This window comes from Cyprinodon tularosa, unplaced genomic scaffold, assembly GCF_016077235.1.
Source record: "Cyprinodon tularosa strain WSP-4 unplaced genomic scaffold, ASM1607723v1 ctg1317, whole genome shotgun sequence".
Taxonomy (NCBI): Eukaryota; Metazoa; Chordata; class Actinopteri; order Cyprinodontiformes; family Cyprinodontidae; genus Cyprinodon; species Cyprinodon tularosa.
Genome location: NW_024038134.1, coordinates 12,003 through 39,677, shown reverse-complemented (window position 1 = coordinate 39,677; position 27,675 = coordinate 12,003). Strand labels below are relative to the sequence as shown.

General features: G+C 40.9%; 1 protein-coding gene across 1 annotated transcript; it reads right to left on the bottom strand.

Annotated features, from left to right (window-relative positions):
• Positions 1–2,194: 2,194 nt before the first annotated feature.
• On the bottom strand, positions 2,195–26,682 carry LOC119778326 (oncostatin-M-specific receptor subunit beta-like). Its single transcript, XM_038277501.1, has 17 exons — positions 26,366–26,682; positions 20,307–20,458; positions 20,080–20,233; positions 19,722–19,997; positions 19,510–19,636; positions 18,015–18,151; positions 17,791–17,942; positions 17,565–17,709; positions 13,128–13,189; positions 12,344–12,545; positions 10,254–10,433; positions 10,051–10,152; positions 9,803–9,964; positions 9,496–9,624; positions 8,825–8,918; positions 8,696–8,735; positions 2,195–8,385 (listed from the first exon to the last, which is right to left on the bottom strand). Exons 1-17 carry the CDS (start codon positions 26,481–26,483, stop codon positions 7,972–7,974), a joined length of 2,646 nt encoding a protein of 881 aa, XP_038133429.1. The 5' UTR covers positions 26,484–26,682; the 3' UTR covers positions 2,195–7,971.
• Positions 26,683–27,675: the final 993 nt, after the last annotated feature.

Genomic DNA, 27,675 nt, shown 5'->3' with positions numbered 1-27,675 from the left:
TCAGAAAAAACTCATTTCAGGGAGACGCTTATCCCTCAACCCCCCGCCCCCCGGGGACCATGGCATCGTGCCCCATACATATACCCCATTTACACGACTCTTGAAAAACCGATCCATGCCGAGACCGGTCCGAGCTCGGTTCTGACGACCGTTTACACATCACGCTATCTCGGTTCCTCTCCTCCTAGTGACGATCTGCGGTATTACTGCCAGTATTGAAGGAGGAAATCAAGCAGTTGGTGGCGGTAACGCACCAAAAGTTGTTTGCCAACCGCCATAAAACACAAGAAGAAGACGAAGGAGGGAATCAAGCAAATCAAAATGGTGACGCCCGTCACATTCAGAAAGTTATGCTTGATTATTATTGCTGTACTTCGGTGTTATTATTTAAGATGTTGCATGGAGAAGATTTTGATTGTTGTTTATAGTTGAAGAAGAAGTTGTTCTTCTTCTGTTTCCGGAGAGGCATTACCGCCAACTACTGGAATGGAGTGTGAATCGCGATGTGCAGCCAGACGGAGATGACGCGTTCTGCTCCTGCGCTCTTATTATCAGAGAACCGAGCCAGGGAAAAACCGAGCCGAGCCCACCTCCGGAACCGGTCTGCAGTTATCTCGGTCCGGTTGTGTCTAGCTCAGTAGTGTAAATGGGAAAATAAACACTGAAGGCCAGCAACTTCTCATCAACTGTTTATTAACTAACAGTAATTCCTTAAACACTAAGCAGATCAATATTGGTCTTTTGTTTTCAACACTTTCAATCTCATAGCCTTGAACATCGGTTGTACTTTCTGTTTTTCATGGACTTCAGCATACAGTGCATCTCGCCATGGTGTCATCATTCCTCACCATGGCCGGTTCTAGACAGGGGCCAACGGGGCCAGTGCCCCTGTAGATCATGTCCTGGCCCCTGTTATGGCCCCTCACTGAAGACAGAATACTTAACAGAAATTCTAATGATAATGCGCTGGAACAGACATGATTACTGATGGGTCCTTTGGATCTATTTCATTCTTTTTCTTTACAAATTCTGTTTTACTAATTATTCAAAAACAATAAGGTCATAGCTTCAGTGCTGAGATAGGATCCCAGTTTTCATCTGCTAAATGTTTTTTTTTTATAACAAATAAAAAATGCTCTAATTTTTACAGATGAATTTAACAGTTTTTCAAATTTATAGAAAACGGTAGTTTTAAACTTAAATTAAGTCAAAAATATGTAAAAATCCTAAATTATAAATGTATATTGACCTAATAAGTAATAGAATTTCTATTGAAACTAATTGAATAGAAATTTTCCTTCATGCAGCTCTATTAATATATTTGAATCTCTTGCTCTGTTATTTATTAGCCCAGTGGATTGTCCAACAAAAGGACACGTCTCTGTTTATTATTTCCTGCTGTCACCATGTTCCATAATCTTATGAAAGGACCTGGAGACGAAAACTGAGGCAAATCCAGAGAGAGAGAAAAGGGTCCAAACATGGTCTGACACAGTAATAATTAAATGTTCACAGGTTTTGGTCACAAACCAAATTCTCTATTTAATAATTATTTATTTCTCTATTTCCACAACAGCCACTCTGAGAGATTTGCTTCATCTCTTCAGGATATTTTGTTATGTTGATTTATCCCTTTGCTTGAATGTCTGAGGTTCTGATTAAGACTGAGGAAAGGTGATGCTTCCTCTGACTGTTCGTGTTCTGTTGAAAATCTTAACAAATAGAAAAAACGGGGTGAATAATATAATCCAATAGAATGAAATTAGATTCCTCTAAATGAAAATCTAAGAATTGGATTTTCCTTTCCTCCAAAAATATTAATGCACATGAATTTAACATAGAACTTCAAAAACAAATCCAGTGAAATTGTTTTAACTCAGTCTGTTTCACCTGCAAGGCTGAGAAAAGGTTGGAGTGACGGGCGGTTTAGACAAAACATGCTTATTCCCACGACAAATTAAATTGTTTCCTAAGGTTTGTTAAATTGTGTGTTAATTTCTTTGACTCTGACACAACCTTCACCGTTTTTTCATCAACATAAATAAGGGAAAGCATTAAACTGTCAGAACAGGGCAGATTGCTGTGCCATAAGGGCTGTTCTCTCTTTGCAAAGATAAGAAAATGAAGTTCCCACTGAGTGAAATCCATCGATCTACATTCATTTAACCAGGGTGAATAGTTGCACACTAAAAGATTTTAATTAATTGCAGGATTTAATGATTTTTTTTCAGGAGACAAAAAATGAACAGAAATGTTTTCAAAAGATTAGCTTTTACAGCTACAAATAGTTTGCTAACAGCAATGGTTCCCGTATTTGTCTCTGGGAGTGTCCATCATTCCCAGAACAAGTCCCGTTCTCCTCCAGTAGCTTCTCCTCGGAGTAACTCTGATGTAAAACAGCAGAAACATAGACCAGCAGGTCATCTTGGTGCAAGCTTTAGGAAGTTCTTATCTGAACCAGTGGTTTGATCCAGAAATAGCAAACAGTCTCCATGAATTGTTTTGAAATCCCAACAATAAGAAGTGGGTAGAGTGGAAATGACGCTCCTGCCTTATTTAGGGTTTCTTAAAGGTAAATGTTCAGTAAACTATTGAAAATGCACGTATGACTTCTGTTCCAGAGATAATGAAGAATAATTGAGTGGTGAATTGTTGGTTTGTTCACTCTTATTGTTGTTTCATTTGTGTTGTGGGTTCTTCAATAAAACATGCAGGTACTTTAACAGAATGGGCTTTATCCATTAAACTTTCACGCTCATATTACAGGCGTACACAACTGTGTTCATAAAACACTACATATCTTATGTTCTAACACTAGGATTTTATACAATGCACATGCTCCACCTATCTAGCTCATAGGGAATTACATCATTCAGGATGACCATTAAATTGTTCATATCATTACTTCTGCTTTAAGTAAAAGTATTACACTTTTTAAACTGATGGCTCAGGAACTTTGAAACCTTATGAACTTACATTAACCTAACTTTTAACCTATTGAAATGTACTTATTTTAATCTGAAAAACCATTCCAACTATATCAAACTATCTTTCAAAATGTAACCTCATCCTGACTGAACTACAATACTAAATCTGTACAATCACTCAGTCAGGTGCTCATATAACCCTTAAAGATCTGTTGAGGTGTTGTTCTGGACTTTGAGCAGGATCTGGATTTGAATCTGGAACTGTTGCCTCAGATGATTGATTCTCTGGATGCTGATGTTGCTCTGCTGCTTCATCAGGCGGTCGATCTGCTTTTGTTGGCCCCAGGATGTCACGGCGATTCCTTCTCAGCACCGCACCATTTTCTGTCTTAATGTTGTATGATCTTAGTTGAATTTGTTTCAGGACAGCTGCTTTCTGTGACCATGTGTTTGTTTTTTGTGCTTGAGTCTCACCTTGTTGCCAGTATGCAGTTCAGGTACGTTTTGTGTTCCTCTGCCGTAGTAGAACTTTTGTTTTGTGTTGTTGTTTGTATCTCTTCACCTATCCTCCCTCCTTTGTTTTCAGCAGCTTTTCCTGAATAGGCAGGTTTGATCTCAGTCTGCTCCACCATCCTTGGCTTTGTGCAATAGTCTCTTCACAGTCTGAATGGACTTTTCAACTAGGCCATTTGACTGTGGGTAATGCAGACTCCATGTTGTGTGCACAAAGTTCCATTCCTCAGCAAAGCGTTTGAAGCTCTCACTGGAAAATTGTGGTCCATTATCTGAGAAGACCTCATTTGTCACACCGTGTCTTGCGAATGCGGCTTTTATGGCTGTTATTACTGCATTTGCTGTTGTAGAATTCAGCCTACTAACCTCTGGATACGACAAATAATAATGTGTGATGACAATGTAGTCTCTTCCAGCACATTAAAACAGGTCAGCACCTATTTTTTGGTATGGTCTGTCGGGTACTTTGTGGGGTTTGAGTGGTTCAGCTGGATGGCTTGATTGATATTTCAGACAATTGAACAATCAGACACTTCACTTGTGATGTCTTGATTTATCCGTGGCCAGTACATCACCTTGCAAGCTCTTCTTATCTTTGTCGTCTATCTTTATCAGTTCAATCTTGGCATCAGAAACGGGTAAGGCCTTTGTGATCATGTCCACATAAGCATTCACATCATCATTTATGTTGCTGCTCACCGGTTCCTTTGGGTCAGCTGCTCTTGACAAAGCGTCGGCTGTGTACATCAGCTTGCCTAGTGTATACGTCACTGTCCATGAGTAGCGTTCTCAGTGGACAGTCATTGAGTGTTTTTTTAAACGATGCGATCAATGGTTTATGATCAGTTTCTACACCTATTTCCTGTCCTGACATGAATGGTGAAATCTCTCACATGCATAAGTTATGCTTAACAGCTCCTTCTCAATTAGTGCCTAACGCATCTCTGCATCTGTCATTGAGCGTGATGCATATGCAATGGGTTGCCATTCATGGTACAGCTGTAGAAGAACAGCTCCTAGTCCACTTTGCGATGCATCGGATGAGATCTTGATGGGCTTAGCTGGATCCTAGAACCTCAGTACTGGTTCAAGCGTAAGCTGTGTCTTCAGGTCTTTCCATGCTTTTTCATGTCCATGACTCCACTTCCATTCTGTTTTCTTTTCAGTTAGTTGTCTCAATGGTGCCATGCGTTCAGAGAGATTAGGTATAAACTTTCCTGTGTAGTTAACCATTCCATTGAATCTCTGCACATCTTTCATGCATTTTGGCGTTGGCATGTTTTCTATTGTTGTCACTTTTCTGGGATCAGGCCTAACTCCCTCACTGCTAAGTTTATCTCCAACAAATGTCAGTTCTTTCACACCCTTTTCTTTGTTTAATTTCAGGTTTGCTTTTCTTGGCGCTTTCAGGACACTTTTCAGCCTCAGGTTGTACTCAGCTTTTGTACTTCCCCATACCATTATGTTGTCCATGGAGGTGTCTACACCTTCCAAGTGCTCATAGATCATATGAATTGTTTTATGATACCCTTCAGGTGCTGAAGCTATGCCAAATGGTAATCTCAAAAATCGGTATCTGCCAAAAGGACTGTTAAACATGCACAATTTTGAGCTTGCACTGTCGAATTTTAGTGGCCAAAATCCAGAAGACGCATCTAACTTGCTGAAGTATTTTGCATTAGCAAACTGTGACATTATTCCTTCTCTTGAGGGTCATTTAAAGTGTTCACGCTTCATAGCTCTGTTCAAATTTCTTGGATCCATGCACACTCTAGGCTTAATATTCTTTTTGTTCACACTGACCAGAGAACTGACCCAATCAGTTGGTTCGTCAATTCTCTCAATCACTCCCAGCCTTTCCATCCTGTCAAATTCATCTTTTATGGGCTTTTGAAGAGCAAATGGTACTTTTCGGCATGAATTGATGACTGGTGGCACTGTCTTGTCAACTTGGATGGTGTGCTCTCCAGGAAGACAGCCTAAACCTTGAAACAGATCCTTTTAATGTTCCATAAGTTCATCATACTCTGTATCTGCATAGATTCAGTCTCTCACAGGCAGCTAATCCTAAAATGGTCTGTACATTTCCAGCTGCTACTATGAATGCCAGCATTTGCTCTTTCTTTTTGTGTGTCACTGTGACCATGCATTTTGCTTTAACAGGTATTGCTGCTCCGGAATATCAACTCACTTTCACTTTTGTTGCATGTAATTTTGGTCTGGGTCTGATTTTTTTAAACAGTCTCTGAAATCACATTTGCTTGAGCTTCTGTGTCTAATTTCATCGCCGTGTTTGTGTCATTCACTTTTAACTTCAGCATCCAATCTGCCTTGTCTGCATTTTCTTCTGTTACTACATCCACATAGAGTTATTTTCATTCACTGTATGCTCTTGGCTCTGTCGTGCCTGACTCTTGCACTGCCTTGCATAATGGTTCTTTTGTTGCAATTGTTACACACTTTGCCGTACGCAGGGCATTTCTTGGGAGGATGCTGCATGCCATGTCGACTGCACGCCGTTCCATGCACGTCTCTGTGCGCTGGTTTCGTTTCACTCTTCAAGTCGGCAGCGCCGCTTTTCTTCCTGACTGCTCCTTGTTCTTCTCTCCTAACTGCATCCACGTGGCAGCTCTCACCAACCAGCGCTTTTGCTTGTGTTCTGACCGTTTCTGCTGCTCTGCATAGTGTCAGGTCTCTGTCTAAATCTAAATTTTCCTCTCTCAGTACCGTTTCTCGTAGACCTTTATCTAGAATTCTTCAAACAAGCCTGTCTATTATCCACTGATCTGTCAGTCCTCCAAACGCACACGTCTTGCTTCTGTTCCTCAGTTCGGAAACATACTGATCAATAGTTTCTCCCGTTTTCTGAACACAGGTAAAGAATCTTGCCTTTCAAACGTGAAGTTTCTTTTTGGAATACAGTAATCCTCAAACTTCTTTAGTATTTTTTCCAAATTCCTTTAAAAATCTTCAGCGTCAAACTGGAAGGTGTTATAGACTTCTAGTGCATCTTCACCCACTACATGTAGAAACACTGATGCTTTCCCTTTCTCAGGTTTATCGCCAGCACCGATAGCTGATACGTACAGTTGAAAGCATTGCTTACACTTCCTCCAGTTCTCCGCCACATTACCTGTCAGCTGCCGATTGGGTGTTGGTTGTAGTGTTTGCATCTTTGGTTTTTTTATGCTCTTTTTCTCCTGTGGAAAACAGGCTAACAATCCTCAGTTGACTTAACTTGCTATGTTCTCTGCGGACTAGCATCAGACGTTTTTCAGTCAATCCTCTCTAATTTGCTGTTAACATCCAAGTTTCTCCTCAAGTCCGTCTCCTGACACCATGTTTCATTTGTGTTGTGGGTTCTTCAATAAAACACGCAGGTACTTGAACAGAATTGGCTTCATCTATTAAACTTTCACGCTCATATTACAGGCGTACACAACTGTGGTCATAATACACTACATATCTGTATGTTCTAACACTAGGTTTTTATACAATGCACATGTGCCACCTATCTAGCTCATAGGGAATTACATCATTCAGGATGACCATTAAATTGTTGATATCATTACAATTTTTGCCTTTGATAAATGTTTTAGAATCAGATTTAAAGCTGAGCGTTACTGATGATAACCATCAGTATTCACTCTAGTGTTCATTATGACTCCAGAATATATCTGGATGAAATGACCACAGGTCCGATTCTAATCCGGGTCGGATGCGGCGAAGACTAAGGCCTCTGTAGGTAGTTTGTCCGCACTAGTCACTGCACCATCGAAGCAGGGCCCAAGAACTTAGAAGCTTTTAATAAACAAGGAAATAAAGTAACTTTTTTAGATGAGCTTTCTGTGAAGTTATAGGTTGATGTTGCCCTGAGCTAGCTAGTTTTGGTGAAGGCTCAAGAGGCCTTTCTACTTTTTCCTCCCACTCTCCAATTCTGATGGTGGTTGTTGCTCCCACTAATCCCACTCTCCACTGGTTAGCTGCAGAGTCAACATCGTCATTTTAGAGTCTGTTCTTCCTCTAATGATTGACCATTTACTAAATGGCTGTATCTATGAGTTGGGTCTATTCAGTCTAATTGTATTTATTCTAATCAGACTGGATTTAAACCTTCATTTAGACCCAGCCTGGGTGAATATTCTAATCAAAGGGAATGGAATCAATTTCTGGAGGAGATTTCTGCTCCTGATGATGCCAGGTTGAAGCTGTCGCTTCAGGGCTTCATCTGTACTGATGACGTTGTTAGTCAAGTCTTTTGAAGGAGTTGAGGGAAAGAACCTCTGGATGTAAGAGCTTTTCTCTGGAGGATCCTCCATGAGTCAAGGGTCGGGAGCTCCATCATGATGTGGCTCCTCATCTAAAGGAGGTTTGTTTGATACTGATGGCTCCCTGGCTCCTTGGAGGTTTCAAAACCTTTCCATTGGAACGAGACAGAGGGGTTGTTTCCTTTAGGTCTTCATTATGTCTTAGCTACAGGCAGGTTTACCTCTCGTGGATCCTACTGAACTTTAAGCCCATCCCTAATGTGTCATTGTGAGAAAGATGGCTTGGGTGCAACAATGTAGTCTGGAACAAAGCATTTAGGGTCCAGCTCCACTTGGTTCTGATGAAAGATCTCATTCAAACTCTGAGGCTGATATTCATTCCTCACCTGCAGCTTCGGCTCGGTGCCTGGGGTCATACCTTCCTTTAGTATCAGCAAGTTATATGTTGGGTTGGGAAATAATGACAGAGGCAGGCTTTTTGGGTTGGACCCATCCAAAGCATTAGCGGTCCAGTTTGGGTGGGGTGTGTTCTGGTAGCCCTGTGGAGCTTGTGTTTTATCCTGGTGGATGTTATTTTTGATTGGCTCTTCAGATTTATAAACCAGCTGTGGGATTTCAATGCGGTCCTCAGAGTGGAGGCTGGGGTCAGTTTGCAGGTAGAGAGAAATGTCTTTAACCTGGAGAAGACGACAGACAATGAGTCACACCAACCAAACAATAACTTCAGACTAACCAGCTGTGATGAAAACTCACAGACCTTTAAAAGATATTTATTCATTGTTCCCATTTCTTCCCTTTACATCCTAAACTATGGCCCAGTCAGGGTTTTTTACTCAGATGACAAGTTATCCAGCAAAAATAGTTGAAAACCATAATTGGTTTTCCTACAATCTTTATGCTTTTCTGTCAGATAACTTCCAATAAAGCACTCTGTGATTAGGGGTTATAACGGGGGTGTGAAAAATGTTTGTGTGTGTGAAAACTTACAGGTGATGTCAACCAGTTAGCTATCTCTGGCTTTGGGATGCTGCAGGTTCAGAAAAAATGAAAATTAAACAAAATCAAGACAAGGCGGAGGCATGTTCTAGATAAAAAGAGACGGATCGGATCACTCACTGTGCCCATTGTCTGTAACAGAGAATCGCGATGAGGAGGATAAGTATAAAAATCCCGCTCAGGGAAATGAAAAAGGTTTTGTGGAAGCTGTCATCTGGAAAAGAGAAAAAGAAAATGACCAATTCTCTTTACTTTGTTTACCACTGTTATGCTGATGATACCCAGCTATATCTGTCTATAATCCAGATGAAGCTAACCCATTACATAGATTACAGGCATGTCTGAAGACATTAAAACCTGGATGAGTCTTAACTTTCTCTTTCACACTGAGCCTGGTTCTGCTGGAGGTTTCTTCCTGTTCAAAGGGAGTTTTTCCTCTCCACTGTCGCTACAAGCATGCTTAGTGTGAGGGATTGCTGAAGAGTCAATGAGTCGATGCAATCAGCTGGTTTTCCTTAGATAGAAAACTTTGAATCAATCTGACTGGATGATCTGGTGAACTGGAAAGTGACCTGAGATAACATATGTTCTGAATTGGCGCTATATAAATAAATAGATTTGAATTGATGGAGCAATGGGAGGGTGAAGATAAAGAAGCTGCTTGAATATCAGAATGGTGAAATGTTGGGCTTCTCCTGATCTGAGCCCGTCTGAGACTATGGAAATGGTCATGCTCAGACGTTTGGTCTGAAATAGAAAGGAAGTGACATTAAAGAAAGGAAGTGACGTACTCTCAGGGTTGAGGGTTGCTGTGATTGATGTGTTGCCGCACTCTCCCACTGCTGTCCGGGCCACCACAGTGAAGTTGTAGGAGCTGATCATCAGGTTTTTCACCATCAGGCTGGTTTCTTCAGGATTGTCTAAATCACGACGTAAAATAGCTCCAGTCAAACTCAACACATTTATATTTTATCTCATGAAAAATTTCTTCAGATTTTTGTGTTTGCTGCACTATGAGCATCTGTGGATGTTTTAAGACCCTGGGAACACCCTCTAGCATATTCAGAACCTGAGTCCACCTTCACAGGTGAGCATTACCTGTAGTAACCTGGATGTTCTTGCCACTTTTTTCGTGGCAGTACAGAACATATCCACGGATAAAAGCAGACTGCTCTTTCACAGGAACTGGCTTCCAGGATATTTCCACATCAGTACCCATCTGTTTATACTCCAGAGGGTTAAAGAGCCCACCTTTAATCCCTGTGACAGAATGAAGAATTTAAAGCATTGATGAACAAAGTCTCTGTGCTGTTCTGCCAAAACAGTACAAATAACTGCAGCCTCACGTGTCTCTGTGATGTAGCCCTCCCTCTTCTCCAGAAGCACTGGAGAAGTTGTGGTGCAGGCGTAGATCGATAATGAATACCTCAGCCCATCGAGGAACTTCTCTGAAAATAATAAAGAAGATGTTTAAACAGGACAGTCACAGAAACCTTTTGGACTCACCATTGGGGCTAAGGAAAGAACTAAATCATTGAGACAATCCTACCTGGATTTATCTTGACCCTGGTCTGATTGGGAGGCAGCTTTAGCCAGTCCACATCACCATCATGGACTGCAGGTACCCAGTCCACAATGTAGCCACAGCTGGCGTCTTGACTGGCAGACCAGGACAGGCTCAAGCCCTGAGCACTTCCAGTGATCCAGGAGGTGTTGATACTGTTTTTTTCTGAAAATAAAGACGATGATGGTTAGATCTAGAGATATTATATCCCTCTGTCGAAAACTGAGTAAATGAAATAACTAATAACCCAAAGCTTGGTTATAATTACTTAGAATAGTAGTAGAGAAACCCTGACAGGTTACTCAGGTCTCTCTCAGTAACATGAACCGTTTTAATTTGACATGCTGCTAACACTTTAATACTTTGAAGACGCACTCTTTCAATCACATGATTTTTACACCATCGAGTTATGAAAAAGTTCCCAAATCCAACATCAACCAGCTTTAAACCAAATCTTGTTTCCATGAGTTTATCACGGGGACTAGGATTCTCAAATACCAGTCCTCTACAGTGGGGGAAATTGTTGGGAGCTGGAGAAGTTCCATCTTTCTCCAGCAGAGTCCGCCATGGATCCTCCTGAGCTGAGCCTTCGACACACCTGAGGCGCATCTCATCATCAGAGGATCCACAGTATATAACCTGCCTTCAGGCCTTGCCTCGACGCCGCAGTGTTAAATCCAGTTTGGTTAGCACCTGAGCCTAGCATCTTCTGAGAACCTTTGTTGCTCTTCAATCCAGATTGGATTCTAATCCTTTTTGTCTCTGCTTTCAGGAATCCTGTTTTTTCTCTTGTGAGCTCTGGATGAGCTTAACCTGCCGAGCCTGCCCTCTGAGCCAAACCTGAAGACTCTTCTCTGGATTCCCATGCAGCTCTGGACTAAGAGCTGGAAACCCAAAGCCAAGGTCTGCCCTCACGCTAGAAGTAAGACGCTGAAGCAGTTATCGGACTCTGTTGAACTAAACAATCTCTGGACCCAACAGTTCCTCTCTCAAAGCCTAAACCGGACTTCTCAAGGTATAAACCTTAAACTCTCAAACTCAAACTCAACTGCGTCCAAGCTAACTGAACTATCTCCCACACAGACTCCAGTGAACCAGCCCCCAGGCCTGAACCAGTACCTGTATTATTTCCATGTGCTTGTGAACAATAAACTTGTTAAACTTTTCTTCAGTCTCCGTGGTGTTCTGCATATTGGGCTTTTCAGTAACCCATCCTGACAGAAATAAGTATTTGACCCCTTGCTGATTTTGCAGGTTTGCCCACTTACAAAGAATGCAACAATCTACAATTTTGATCATATGTACATTCTAATAGTGACAGAATCCCAAAGGAAATTCCAGAAATTCACAACATATGAATTCATAAAAATTGAAACCATCTGATGAGGAAAAACGATTTGACCCCCTACCAAACAGCATGTTAATATTTTGTAGAAAAGCCATTATTGGCCAGCACAGATGTCAAACGGTTGTTATAGTTGCTGAAAAGGTTTGTGCACATTTCAGCAGGGATGTTGGCCCACTCCTCCCTGCAGAAAGCCTCCAAATCATTCAGGTTCCCAAGTTGTCGCTTGGCAACTCGAATTTTAAATTCCCTCCAAAGATTTTCAATTGTATTCAGGTGTGGAGACTGGCTAGGCCACTCCAGAACCTTGATGTGCTTCTTCTTCAGCCACTCTCTTGTTGCCATGGCGGTGTGCTTAGGGTCGTTGTGGTGCTGAAACACCCATCATCATCTTCAGCTCTCTCACTGAGGGAAGGACATGTTGGTCCAGAATTCCACCATACATGGCCCCGTCCATCCTCCCCTCAATACCATGGAGTTGTCCCGTCCCCTTGGCTGAAAAGCACCCCCAAAGCATGACCTTGCCACCACCATGCTTGACTGTGGGGATGGTGTTCTTTGGGTCGTACTCGCTGTTCTTTGCCCTCCATACACGACAAGTTGAGTTTGTGACTGTTTCACAAGGTTAATTATTTTAGTTTTTTTTTTTTAACTGGTGCCTTCAGGGTTACAGAGTGGCAGTCTGGATCCCTTTGGAGAAAATGGGGCTCGAATTCTGAATCATTCTTACCTGGACTGATGACTGGGATGGTAATGGTTGATGGTGATGAGATGCCATGCTCGTTTATCGCTGTTACCGTGACAACATGTTCTTTACTGGGGTCCAGAAGTAGAGAGTATCTGTTGATGCTGTGGTTTACCAAGAATGTGGTGTTTGCCCAAGTTACTTCATATTTTATGATGTTTCCATGGCTCTGGTTGTTCAGAGGCTCCTGCAAAGAGAGCGGGGCTTTAGGTAGCCAAATGGTTAAGAACCCTTTATAATCCAGGAGAAGGTTGATGCATGTCTGCATTAAATAACTTTGTCAGAAACTTTAAATGACTCAGGTGGATGTATTAAAAATCAGAAGGATTTTACACTACCTGAAAAACAGACCACAGTTTGTGAAGCTGAAGGATCAGTTAAGAAAAACCTGCTACAGGAGATCCTTCCTGCCGACAGCTAGTGACATCTACTACTCACTTATGAAAAACAAAATTTCATTTACCTTTTGGATTTAAGTGATTTAAATATATAGTTTAGAGGAAATCATCGGTCAGACCCAGAACTCTATAAAAGATCAATTAATTCCCTATAAACCCCCTCAGATATTGCTTTAGCCAGGATGTTACCTCTAACTAAACCCAGTTGAAACGATCTGAATTGTTTCCCCTGAGTCCAACACTCTGGATGATCAGATCCTCTTTAGTAGAAGACCTGATCCTAGACTAAATTATACTGTGAGGCTTAGAGGTCTCTGTTTTGGACAATTCCACAATTTAGGAAACCAGATAACCAGAAGCTTAAGACTCACCTTCCAAACTATTAGTGTGTGTTTTTCCTGCCTCTTCATCCACACGTCAAGAGCATCTGGAACTGCAGTGGAAGAAGTAAAATATTTAGTTTCTAAATCCCTTTCTCTTCTTGTTTATTTAACTTTGTTAAACAGTCTTTATTGATTGAATTTCGATGATTCATCATAATAATTAGTGTATTATTTATTAAATAAATTTAATGATGGGGATAAATTCTTTCCACAAGGAATTATCTTTACAAACATCATTAACACTCCTGATCATTAAAAATTTAATACAAATGGAAAGATAAACAAAACCTAAGGTTATTTAAAAGAACAGTTAAATAATGTCCTATATTTATTTCCTAAAGAACATAGACATAGAACATAGAAAACTATCACTAATTGATCTATGGGCAACTAATCGGAAGAACTCTTTATAACAGGTAGGTAATCAGAACGTAAGACAGGAAAACAAACACACAGAAATAGACTTGGTCCCAGTTTCACAGAGAAGCTTCCTTGTTTCCTCCAGAACCAGCACAGGGTTGGAGGGTGTTAGAGGCAGTGCAGGCTCCGCCCATCAGGTCCCTGAGTTTGACTTTTAACCCCAGAATGCTTCTCTGACGCCAATCTTTTTGTTAGTCAAACAGGTGAAAATTTATTAAAAAAAAAACTAAGAGTGACTTAAAAGTCTCAAAGCTTTCATTAATAGAAGCAGCTGGGATAGTCGGAGAAAGATTTACTCTCCTCTTGGTTTAGAGATAAAGAGCTTTATCCGGCTTTTCTTAGGACTATTCATAGAACTCACGTCACAATGGGCGGACAAAAGCCTAACCCCAACCTAAATTCAACCTGACCATCATGGGTTTATACCTAACCCCAACCTGAACTCGACAATTACAGGTTCATACCTAACCCTAATCCCAACCTTAACTGGACAATTACAGGTTCATACCTAACCCTAACCTAAACCCGACCATCACAGGTTCATACCCCACCCTAATCCGAACCTAAACCCAAACATCATGGGTTCATACCTAACCCTAATCCCAACCTGAACTGGACAATTACAGGTTTATACGTAACCCTAACCTGAACATAAACCTAACTATCAGAGTTCATACCTAACCCTAATCTCAATCTAAACTAAACAATTACAGGTTCATACCTAACCCTAATCCCAACCTTAACTGGACAATTACAGGTTCATACCTAACCCTAACCTAAACCCGACCATCACAGGTTCATACCCCACCCTAATCCGAACCTAAACCCAAACATCATGGGTTCATACCTAACCCTAATCCCAACCTGAACTGGACAATTACAGGTTTATACGTAACCCTAACCTGAACATAAACCTAACTATCATAGTTCATACCTAACCCTAATCCCGATCTAAACTGGACAATTACAGGTTCATAGCTAACCCTAATCCCAAACCTAAACTTGACGATTACAGGTTTATACCTAACCCTAACCTAACCCCAATCCAATCCTAAACCTGGCCATTACCAGTTCATACCTTACCCTAACCTAAACTCAATTCACACCTTAATTCTAAACATGATCCCATGGGGACCAGCATTGGTCCCCACTAGAACACATGGTCCCCAAGATGTGCTATATTTTAAGGAAAAGGTTCCCGCAATGTAAGAAATGCATGACCAAACTTAAGGAGAATTTAGAGACACCACTTAATGTCATGTCATGTTAGATAAGTGTGGGAGTAAGCTTTAGTACCCAGAGAGAACCCAGGGTTAGGGTTAACCCATACACACGGAGAACAGTATGCTGCTATAGGCTTAGACTGCTGGAGGACATAGGGACCCCTTTTTCATCATCCTGCTTCATTCTATCTCTATTCTCCCACTCTGCAGAATCTATTAGTTCAATCTCTAACGTTCTGCTCTCTCTGCTTTTTCTCATAGTAGCTTCATCTGGTCTGTTCCTGTTTGGCTGTGACTCCATCCTGGAGAGAAATATCAGCTGTGCTGCTGCCATCAACACATTTGTTTGTAGATGTTGGAGCTTGGCCTGTTTTCCAGTGTAGTCCTGTTTCTCTGACTGTGACTAACTGGATGTGCTCTCTTCATCCTCTGACATGGGAGCTGGCTCGGAGCTCGTCTGCCTGGCTGTGTGTTTCCTGGACGAGGCCGCCTGTGGAGCTGGTTGACAGTTGCCTTTTGTATCTATGCTTCTTTTTCTATGTCTGCTTCTGTCTCCTTGAACCCCAGTGGGCCTCAGCAGATGGCCGCTCACACTGAGCCTGGTTCTGCTGGAGGTTTCTTCCTGTTCAAAGGGAGTTTTTCCTCTCCACTGTCGCTACAAGCATGCTTAGTGTGAGGGATTGCTGAAGAGTCAATGAGTCGATGCAATCAGCTGGTTTTCCTTAGATAGAAAACTTTGAATCAATCTGACTGGATGATCTGGTGAACTTTTAAGTGTCTTGAGATGACATGTCGTGAATTGGCGCTATAGAAATAAACTGAATAGAATCTACTTGATTTGAACATGAAAACTACATGTAGAAAGACCCTCAGCCAGGAATCGAACCAGGATCTCTTGCTGCAAGGCAGCAGTGTTATGGTGCATGCGCAAATTCAATATTTTACTCAATAAATTTGACTTATTATTCATAAAAAATATCTTAAACTGCAGAGCAAGTGCTGAATCTGAAACTGTCGTGATTCTGCGCTTTCTGGACTTTTTGGTTCTGTTTAAGTTTTTTTGGGTTCTATGCTTATCTTTGCTAGCATGTTTGTCAAGATTTATATAATTTTTGAATTATTAGATTTATTCCCCTTGTTAGTTCCTTCATTTATCTGTTTTCAGGATTTTTGGTGTATATATATATATATTTGGTCTAGTTTTAGTCATTAATTTTATTTAAGTTCTTCCCAAGTTATAGTTTGATCCTGTTTTTCCTGGTTATTCTTTGTCGCTCTCTACTGTCTAATTTCTTTCCCCTTAGCTCCTTTTTAGTTGCTCCTGTCCACACCTGCTCCCTATCCACTGATTGTCCCATTCATTGTTTGTTTCTCCCATATATACATCTGCTGTGCAGTTCCTCTTTCTTGGATTATCTTCATTACTTTATTCCTTATGTTAGTTTCTCGAAGTGTCTCCTAGTTTTTAATTCCTGATTTCCTTACCTGTAAATTGTTTATTTCTGCCTGTTTCTTGATTATTAGTTACCAACATCTTCATTAAATCTACAAGAAATCATCTCTGCCTCTCCGTAACCCTAACCATCTGGTTCCTCAACAAACATCCACCAAACCTGACACTGTCATGCAACAATTCAATCAGCTGTCACAATAAACATAGGTGGATTAAATATGTGTCAGGATATGAGAGGATGGTAGACAGGGGGGTTAAGGGATGACTAAAGGGGTCATGCCCTCCTCTTATTCCTAAATGAGAGGGGGGAATGACCCCTTTAGATGAGAGTTCACTGTTGTCTACTTCTTATTCTTTAAACATTTCAGGATTGAGACCTGGGAATGAGTTTTAAATGATCTGCAGACAGGATTTATCAAGGTTTTCCCCTGTGCTGTAACCCCTGGAATCAACCACCATACATTATTTTAGCCATAGCATTTAAGGCAAGTAATGACACTAAGCCCTATTAGTCTTATTAGCTTCAGCTAACACGGTGAAATCCAGTTTCTAGGTCCTGAAAGAATCATGAGAGGAGAATGGAGTTTAGCAGTTTTACTCTAATATGTAGCAAAATTAATGAAGAATACATGTCTTCTCCCTAGCTATATGGTTAGCAATTGCTGTAAGAGAAGATTTAGCATTTTCAGGCAATTGCTAATAAAATCAGACCTATGTCATTAGATAAATGTACATTTAAAATAACTTAAATAACATTAGTCTAGTGCTGCAAACAGTTAGTTCTCTGTAATATACAATTGAATGCTGAGAAATCCTTGCATTGTCTTACTGTGCTGCAAGGACATTACAGAACGTATTGTGAACGTATGTTTTTTTATTGTTCGTGTAACATAAGGACTAAATGCTGCAAACTCCAAGCAGACTGTAGTTTTTACAGGTATTCATTGAGATATTTCTCAGTTTCTGTAAAATAAGGCTGTCCATCCTGGTGGAAAGCTGGTTATTTCCAACAGATACTTATCAAATATACTTTGTCTTATAAATGAATGGCTCTAAACAATATTTGGTAAAATGAGTGCAAAAACTTCTCTTTGTAATGTAAAGTTTGCACACCAATCTAGCCCTATCTCAGCCATATTTTTTATGTAAAGACTGACTCACATTAGTTCCTTAACACAGTAGCTGAACCTTCCAGGATGGTGTCTGCTAAACAATAGTTTAAACAATACTTTAAAGAAATCTCAAGTCTGGCAAGTATTTCTGGAAAAGAGCTTAAAAGTAGTTAAATGATTAAATGGAAGGCGGGCTTACGGTGCGTCAGATACCAACCATCACCCTTTGTGAGGAAGGTCACTTGTTTGCTCCAGTCGCCCAATATCGAGTGGTTAGCTGTTTGGCACCGGACAGTCAGGTTATAATTCCAGTTTGGTCTCAGATCAGTTAAAGCTGTACCATTCAGTCCGACTCCATGTTTCTAGGCAACCAATTTAGACATACCAGAGTTTAGAGAAATTTCTACAATTTTGTCTCGTGATCCTTTTTACCACCAACTTACCTCCAGACATACTTGTCCCTCTGAGTCACTGATCAGTATATGGCATGTTAGGTTCAGGTTATGATACCGCGGCACTTTCCACTTCCAGGTAAGGGTGGCATTTCTGGCATTCACATCAGCAGCTGTAAGTCTCTCTGGAGCCCACATGTGAACTAAAAAAAACAGAAACTATTCTCAGCTAAATTTCTTTCATTAAAAGGTTCTGCTCTAAGTTGTTAAAGTACCTCGTTGGGTGAGATCGGCTTGGTAGTTGATTTCCACCTTTCCAAGCGTATTCCAAGCTGTCAAAGTCCAACTCTGCATACCACCTATAACCTTAAACTTTTTATACAATCTTCCTGGAGATTCAGGACTGAAGTTACTGCAAAAAAAAATGTTGAGTCCAATCTGAGAGGAAGACAATTATGAAATTTACCTGCAACACATTCATTACTCATTTCACAGTACCTAGACCTTTATTAAGGTATATGCTCAACCCTCAGAAACTACTGCATCTAAATAAGGTTAAACATCCACAGTAGAAATTGGCTTTATGGAGTGTAATTTTAATGTCATACTTTTTAGGTTTCGAAGCATCTCACTCAGCAATTAGTTTCAGTAGGTTTTATTAGCCTGTCCTCCATCACTTCTGCAACTCTGGTTTCAGGTACGAGTCAGTTCCTTAAAGTCACGGTCTCAAACTAATAAGACACTGTCCCTCTGGGCTCCCCGAAGCCTTCCTTAATCTCTGGTGACGAGGGGAGTGAAAAATCTTCTACATCAAGAGTCCTATCTGTGTTTTAGAGACCAGAGTCTCTTTGCACTCTGGTCATGCTTCAATATGCACTGAAATGCTGAAATGCTGTCTGGGGCGGTTATGTTACTAATGGATCACTTTCCCTGTAAAGTTTCTTTAACCTGTTTTCTAAGCCTTTCAAAGTCAGCTATAGGGACATTTTTAACATACTGCATTTGTCACAACAGAGTTCTTTTAGGAAATATTTTTTTTTTCTTGTAAGTTTAGTAGAAAAACACTTTCACTGCAGCTCTGCCTATTGCTGGCTGTCACATATAATGACAGTCCCTTAGAGCCACCTGCCACCCAGTATCATGCTAAGCCACCAAACTTTGTATACACTTCAATAGATGAATGGCCATTGCACAGCGTCTTACCTTCTGGCCTCAGAGTCCAATTAGTTACTACAGAGGCCAATTAGAAGCTAAGTTACATATATTTTTTGTGTTGCAGTATTTAGTTGAGGAGTTAATATCATGTTGTTGCCAAACAAGCCCCCTGAGGAGGACATTTATTAGTACCTTTTACACATTTACACACAATTTAGTATTACTCACTTACTGCATAGGTATATTTGGTCACTTGTTAACATATTTATGTTAGCTTATTTCAAATTGAGAAGAAAATTGGTACACCCTGCTAAGATGTTTACATTCTCTATCTCTCAATACTATATAGCTTTTAATGGTTGACTTAGAAACAACAAGATGTCTTGGTCCTCTGGCTGGAAAATGTAGCTACAAGATGATTATTCTAATATGCTATATGTGGTTTCCTACATAATGCTGTGCATTATGACCAAATATCTCCACTTTGCTCTCATCTGTTCCAGCACACATGTTGTTCTTTCAAAGGCAGCTTTGCTATCTTGCTGTGTTTTTGGAAATATCCTGTTGTAACCTTTAGCTTACTACAAATATATATGTATATTATTTTGTTTTTACCTTCCATTAAGCTGATAATATGTTGGACTTCTGCTTCCCAACATTGTGTCTCTTCCTTCATCCCAGGTGCACTGCACTGATTCCAGATCTCGAGTTTCACACTGAAGATTTCTAACATCAGGTGGGTCTGAATATGGGAACATACCAATAGAATGTGATTTCACTAACTAGAAGAAGGAATAAATTCAACCACACTATCCCTTCCAACTTACAGCCAATGTAAATACTTGCACCACCCACTCCGTCTGGCTCTTCAGTTTCACATTCAACATCCACGCTCCTGTTCCAGACCTCTTCCAGCTGCAGAGTCAGGGCGTGTCTATGCGCACTTATCCTTGTACGGTTCATGTTTGTCTTCATTGCTGGCCTCAGAAGAATTTGTATAAATGTTTTCCCTTCTGGGACAATGCAGCAGAAGGTGGCTATGTTGCCAACTTTTAACACCACTTCGTCAGGGAGCACTTTTGCTTTGTCAGATGTGGTTGCACCTGGAGAACAAAAAGGCAATTTTAAACTTTGGCAAAAAGAGATGGGCATATGTTTTTAGGATAATGTAAAGTTGTTAGGCACCATGAAGAGTCTGTTGTAGTTCCATCTGGCCTGTATGGTTGTTGATTTGGGATTTAAGTCTAATGGTGTGAGAGGCACACTCCAATGGCAGATAAGATGTCCAGTTCCAGGAATGAGTCAACTGAATGTCCTCTGGCTTCACCAAGATTTCATCCTGAGATATTTTCACAGCCTTGTCAGTGGCAGAATGTGCATGAGGGATGATAATTAATCATTAATGGACTTACAGTATGAACTTCTTTATTTTCAATCAGAACTGTCATCTTATAGAGGATTGGGTAATTCATAGCTGAGCAGGAAATGTCGTCCTCCCACTCTACTTGCAGCTGGTGGTCCGAACCCCTGACGGTCAGATTCTGAGGCCCGCATTGTAAAATACCTGGGAAAGGAAAAATTAATGCCAAAGAGCTCCTTGTTTAGATCACAGAGCAAAAAAAAACTGTTGAAGTTATTACTGAAGCATCATCCAAGCATTAGGTAAAGCTCTACATTTGCGGATCCTTAACTTTAGGGTTTAAAAAACTTCTATATGTTATTTAAATCACATACCTAATATTTTAAGCGCAAAAATATACTAATTTCATTTGTAGCTCATTTTATTTACATGTTTAAAATAGGTGAATTACACTTGATTATAAAAACTTATTTTTTTAACCTCTTTGAACCACCATCTTAACATGATGGAGGGTTTTCAGTTCCTGGATGATCCCAGAGGTTATGTTGTCTGGGGCTCTAATGCCCCTGGTAGGGTCTCCCGGGGCAAACAGGCTCTGGGTGACATGTCAGACAAAGGGCAGTTCACAAAGACCCCATAATGACCAAAATATGGAGCCACATGACATCGGCCAGTACTGAGGAGCCGGTATCCAAGCCCCCAAGCCTGCCCTGGTGTCGGGATTCATCGACAAGCACCTCTATGCGGGTTCTTCCTTGTGGGACACAGCCGTGCCCAGCCTAAAGGAGTGACACAAGGCCATCAGCCATTGAGCTCACCGCCTAAAGGGGCTGGGGGGTGGAGGGGGGGGGTGAAGGACTGGTGCAGAGAGGATTGGGTGCAGTCAGAGGCAGAGGTGACCCAATCTGCCTGAGCTTATGTGGGAGGTGAAGCAATACTGGCTAGAACTAGTCGGACTCTCCACTATACATAGCCTGGGTTCTGGAACCCAGCTCCTGTAGAGAGGCAGGACTCTCTTCTACTCTGGAGTGGCTGACGGGGAGAGATGAAGTGCCGGAGTGGGACAGCTTATTTCCTCCTGGCTCAGCCATTTGGTGTTGGACTTTACTCTGGTGGACAAGAGACTTTCAACCCTTCGCCTTTCAGGAGTGGGGAGGTGTTTGACTGTTGTTTTGTTCTATGGGCAGAATGGCAGTAAGAGTACCAGTACTTCTTAGCTTTGTTAGAGGTGTTGCATAGACTATGGGTTAGCCTAATAGTGATTCTGGTAAACAGTCCAGTGCCTCCAGAGGGAATAGCAGTGCTTTGCTAACATTGAAGGCTGAAGTCAGGAAGGTGATCAGAAAACTCCCCGGTGGCAAGGCTTTGGGATGAGAGATCCACCCTGAGGAAGGAGTTTGCCCAACCAGTCCACAGGTGCTTTATGGACCCGGAAAAGGCCTTCAACCAGGTCCATCGTGGTACTTGTGGGATGTGCTTCAGAGGTACAGAGTCACAGGCTCTTTACTAGGGGTCAAATGTTCTCTGTACAAGTGCAGCAGGAGTTTGGTCCACATTGCTGTCATTAAGTTGGACCTGTTACCAGTGCATGTTGGACTAGTTCAGCTATGGTCAGCTATGGTCATGAAATCTGGATCATGACTGAAAGGATGAGATCCTGGATACAAGCTGAAATGAGCTTCCTCTGCAAGGTGGCTCACCATCTCTCCCTTAGAGAGGGTGAGGAGCTTGGTCATTTGGGAGAGGCTCGGAGTAAAATTGCTTCCCATCCACATTGAATCAGCTGAAGAAGATCTGACCTTTTTTTTCAAATGCCCCCGAGATGCCTCCCTTGGGAGGTGTTCCAGGCACATCCCACTGGGATGTTTCTTCCTAAACCAAACCCCAACCTTGACTCAGAATGAGGCAGTACTGATGGAGGGACTTTGTCTCTGGGTTGGCCTGTTAAGACTTGGTGCTTCCCCCAGCACACCTGGACAAGGTGAATGGTAAATGGCCTGTACGTATTTAGCAGTTTTTCAAGTCAGAGGACTGGATAAAAGTGCTTTACACTACATTCAGAAATTCACTCACTGATGACGACAAGCTACATTATAGCCACAGCTTCCCTGAGATTCACTGAAAGAAGCGAGGCTGCCATACACTGGGGCACCCGGCCCCTCTATCCACCATTGATGGTGTGAATACAGGCAATGCTGGGGAATTGTCTTAAAAACACAACAACAATGAAAGCAGGGGCCAGGGCATGAATAGACAACCCTCTGGTTGCAGGGCTAACTCCTTCATCTGACGCCATTGTCTGTTGGTGTCTACAGAAAGGGAAGTCTGGGAGTCTTTTACTGAGAACGCTGCCCCCACGACCATTTCATGAGTGAAGCTGGAGATGATGAGTGCGAGTATAAGCTAAGGTCTAGATCCGTTTTTGCATTTTTATTGTACTCTTTAAAGAGCAGGGCCCTCATTTACAAGGCTTGCTTCATACAAAGCAGGACCTGAATCTTGCGTACGCTGACTTCCTCACAAAGGTCGTGATTAATAACAAAATAAAGTTGTCGTTAAAATGTGTGGTCTCTTACAGCAATTTTGACCTATCTGTAAGGTTACACACATTTTAGAGAGAGAGGAAACGGGAGACATATTATGAATGAAGGGAGGTGAAGCCAGATTAAATCCTAATTTCTCTAAGGGTTCCATGCCATGCCGAGTTTGGACTGAGCTTGGATCCTTTAACCGTGCTGAGCTGTGTTCTTACAACCATTTACACATCAGGCTAGCACCGTTCCTCACCTCCCATAAGTTGTCCATGATACTACAGCTCTCAAGGCAGGAATTACACAAACAAAATTGGCAGCGCCCATACCGATCAGGAACTTATGCGCCTAGATAAAGTCCTCCACCCAAATTCCAATGAGAGCCTCAGTCTTGGCATTATCCCAGGTTGCACCATGCTCTTTTTATGCCATTTATATTTAACAGGCTGAGATGAAGTTTGTGTTGTCAACAGGTGAGGAGATCTATGAATTGCAAAGCCAGACATGACCAAAAGCCTTCAAAATGAATCAGCTGACTGTAAATAAAAGATGACACGGTCTGCTGATGTGCTCTTTGTTCTGAGAGAACTGAGCCATAGATGAATCGTGCCAAGCCTTACTGTTGGACTAGTACTAGTTTTGTATGGATCGGTGGCGTCTGGCATGGTCCAGTTCAGTTGCATTCCATTTACTGTTAACAGCTATCTTGGTTACCGTTCTCAGACTGTTCTTGACACATTTTCGAAAGGCTATTGCAAATGGGGTTTTAGTTTCATTCCATATGAAATTTTAAACGTGGATCTTTACTAAATTAAAATCCTAATAAACAACATCCGTTTTCATACAGATGCAGACCCTGCATGACCCAAAGGCCTCTGGCATGAGGCAGGATTAATGGGTTAGCCAGACAACTTCAAGTTTAACCCTGACTTTCCAGTAGCATGAACGTGGATTCATTCTTAGAGAGGCTGGTCAACATGGTAACATACTCTGGAGCAGGCATGCTTTCAGGATTGATCTGAAACCACCCATCAGTTAATCAACTGTCAGGAAACAATGACGTGTCCTTTCATTTTATTCAAATGGATCAAGATTTTCACCGTTCCTGTCGGCCGTGGGACCTGCAGCAGTGTGCTCTTCACTGTATCACTGATTATAGGTATGGCCATGAGATCCAAGCAGCAGCTTCATGTGCACCGTCGGGGATGCTGAGTAACCGAAAAACCAATTTAAACCCGGATACAATCTGCTTATAGTTGCGGTGGGAACAGCTCCTTGAAGCACGTTTACCCGGGTGAAACAACTCAGCAAGTGATCTGCGTTAAATCGCCTTGGCTCTGTTCAGCTCTACTGGGAGAATACCAGAGCCGGGTTGACCCGTTAAATTACGTGATGCCATTGAACACAACGTACGGCTGTCAACACACCATGCCAGTCATGTCTGATCTAACATGAAGCAGCTCTGGTGAGAGGATTCAGACAGACATAATAGCGAAACAATAAAGCACTGTACCAAAAGTCCATAAGCATAGGGCAAGAGTAAAACATATGACCTAAAGTCCCATTGTCTGATTTACATTTGTCACATATAGGAGAGACACTATGAAACAGCCTATTAAGTTTGGTTTTAGAAAAGTGCAAACGATGGATAACCTTGAATTGAATAAGTTGCAATCTGGAGTTAATGGAACATGTTTTGATCCTTGACAGACTCAAATTCCACATCTCATCTGAAATTTCGGCTAGTGTATCAGAAGCCCAGGCCTCTTTTATATGATTGGTAGAAGGAGATGAACTGAAAAGATGAACAAAGTGAGAGATTAGCTTTCTAGAAGTGGGGGGCTTTTTTATAAGCTCGAAGAAACTATGTTGCACTGATATGGTTTCAAAGTGAGGGAAATTTTGTCTGACAAAATTGCGAACTTGCAGGTACCTGAAAAAGTGGCTAGAAGGAAGACGAAATTTGGATTGGAGTTGCGTGAAGGAAGCAAAGCTGTTATCGATGTATAAATCCTTGACAACAGCTATGCTTCTATCTAACCAGTGCTTGAAAACTACATCCAAATTCCCTGGCTTGAACGCTGCATTCTGAAAGATGGGGGCATAAATGGAGAAATCAGATTCAGAACAGTCTTTATCTGCTTCAGAATCCTAAATGATTTTTTAAAGATAAAATTATCCTTTAGCAACTGAAAGGGGAAAGAGAAATTGGAGAACACTACAGTGGAAAGAGAGGAAGTAGTAAGTGCTATGGACGCAAGGTTTTCATTCAGTGGCCAATTGGGCAATAATGAGTCGACCTTTTCACCCTTCGGATAAACATGACTCCAAAAAACCCAGGTTCTAGAATTACAAGCCCAGTAATAATGACGGAAATCAGGAAAGCCAAGGCCACCCTCAGCAGTAGGTTTCTGTAGGTGAGACTTAGAAATTCGAGGGTGTTTACCGGCCCAGATAAAAGGAATTATAATGGAATCTATCATCTTAAAAAAAGAAGCAGTAAGCACATTCCAAATCAGATTTGAACAAACTATGGGTGGCTATTTGATTAGCTTCTGACTGAATGAGCTGAGGAGGATGGACCTCCACCTGCTTTAATACATCATAACTCCAACAACAGATTGATGAGATTAATCCGGCAGAAAAAAGAGATGTTTTCAGAACATCTGAGCAAAAGTCTGATTGCCTTTCAATCTATTTCCATTTTTGTGATTATTAATAAAATTTTCAATACAACTTTATTTTTTTCAATATATTCTGATATATTCACATTATTTTATATTATTGTTTTATGTTCTTTTAGGTTGACATGACTGCAATGTACTTTTATTTTGTTTCCTGATGTACAGCACTCTGAGTTGTCTTGCTACTGAAATGTTTACTATAAATAAATAAGCTTTGCCTAAACATACAACCACAGATACAATGGATGAGCTACACTAAAGAAATTTGTAAACTGACTTCTTTCCACCTAATGTTATATCAAATCTCAGATTTTTGGTTTAAATGAAAGATGAAAGATGTGAATTTTATAAACACTAATTCTAACCCTGGTCTGGGGTGTAACCTTGCTTCCTCCCACAGTCCAAACACATCTGTTTTGTTAGTTGCTCTTTCTAAGTTACACTCAGAGTAGATGTCCATGGTTGTTTGTCTTGTGTTCCTCTATGTTGCCCAGGAGACCAGTCCAAGGTGTCTCTCCCGCTGTCTGCTGGAGACTGACACCAGATTTTTATATAAAGAATGAATGGACTGTAATATTCTTAAGGTAGAATCAAATCATTAGTTTAAAATTTGTTTCCAAAATAGTGATTCTGTTTGGTTTATATAACAAAAGCACATTTCTTCACTTTGGTTGCTCTTCAGTTTTTTCTTTCATTCAGTTTTAAGGCTTTAGAAAGCCTGATGTCTTTTCACTTTGAATCAACAAGTACTATCAAGTTAAATTAATTTTAAAACTCTTCCCTTGATTTTAAATTTTTAGTAAAACCTGCAAAGATTTCCTTCCTTTAAGGAAAAGCCACAAAAAGTGTACAGTTTGAAATAAAACCTAATTTAGAGAGAAGAGGAAAAAGTTTACCTGTTTGTTGTCCATCTTGTTTGCTCAGACTGGGAAGTAGCAGCAACAGAAAACACACGATGCTCATTTCTAACCTCCTTATCTCCTCCCAGGCGTTGGGATCTGTACCATGGAACATCTGCAGGGATTGTTAGAATAACACCTATAGCAGAATAATAAGTTCACCCAGCAGGATCCAGCTTGTGGACTGAGTCAAACTAAAGAAGTAAACGTGTCGGGTTCTTGACATTATCAGCATTTCCTGGAGAAACAGCCAAGCAGCCACACTGTGGAAATCCATGTGACTCAGTGCCTGTTGTGAAATCCAACGGGGATTTTAAGGCAGGAAATGGAGCAGCTGCATTCCAGTAACTGTAAGTCAGAGTGGCCAGATCAGACATGCAACCAGAGCTGGGGGAGAATTAATGACTTCAGTAGAAGCAACAGCATCAGGTTTAATGGAGGCTGATGGAAAAAAACAAACAGAAAGTTGAATTCCTGGGAAAGAGACTATTAGTTTGTGGTCTATTAGGGGGTGTCTGTTTATGCTCTGACGTGCCCTGACACTTAAAGCTTAAATAGAACAAGTTTGTATATCCGAGTTCATTGACACCTCTGTTTAAAAGAAGGTTTGATAAAAAAATAACATGGGAGTGATTTGTTGATTCGACAGTTCATCCAGGATGCAGCTTTCAATTCAACTTCCTTTATTGACTTTTTACTTCAAAAGGATAGGGAACCACCCTCACCCACCCCCCCCCCCCAGAAAAAATAAAACCATCAGGTCACTATCAGGTCACCATCAGGTCACTATCAGGTCACTAAAAGGATACACTTCACACATAAAAAGGTAGAGAAAGATAAAGACTGAAAAACAAATGAATATTTAAAATCCGTTGATAGATGATAAAAAAAAACCTTGTGGCTAATTTGCCTCCATGCATGAGAAGCAGGACTAACGCCACCATTTGGCAGCAGGAAAGGTAACAAACATACACTATATTTTAAAATACTTTTTCTGATTCTTATCTCATAGTGAAGCTGCACTGTAAAAAAAAGTCAGTAAAACATACATCAAATAGCAACATTAAAAGACCATGAAACCAGAAGCGGTCCTTTACTTCATGAAAAATATTAAATAACTGTTAATCAAGTGACTGGAAAAAACATTGAATATTACTCTAAAAGAATATAAAACTCAGAGTGATTTACTGTGACACTTAATAAATATGCTTAAATTATAAAAGAATTTGCCGTACAGATAAAAATTTCCTTAATTTTTACAGCATTATTTGAATGAAACTGCAGCTTACTGAGTTCTGCTCATTAAC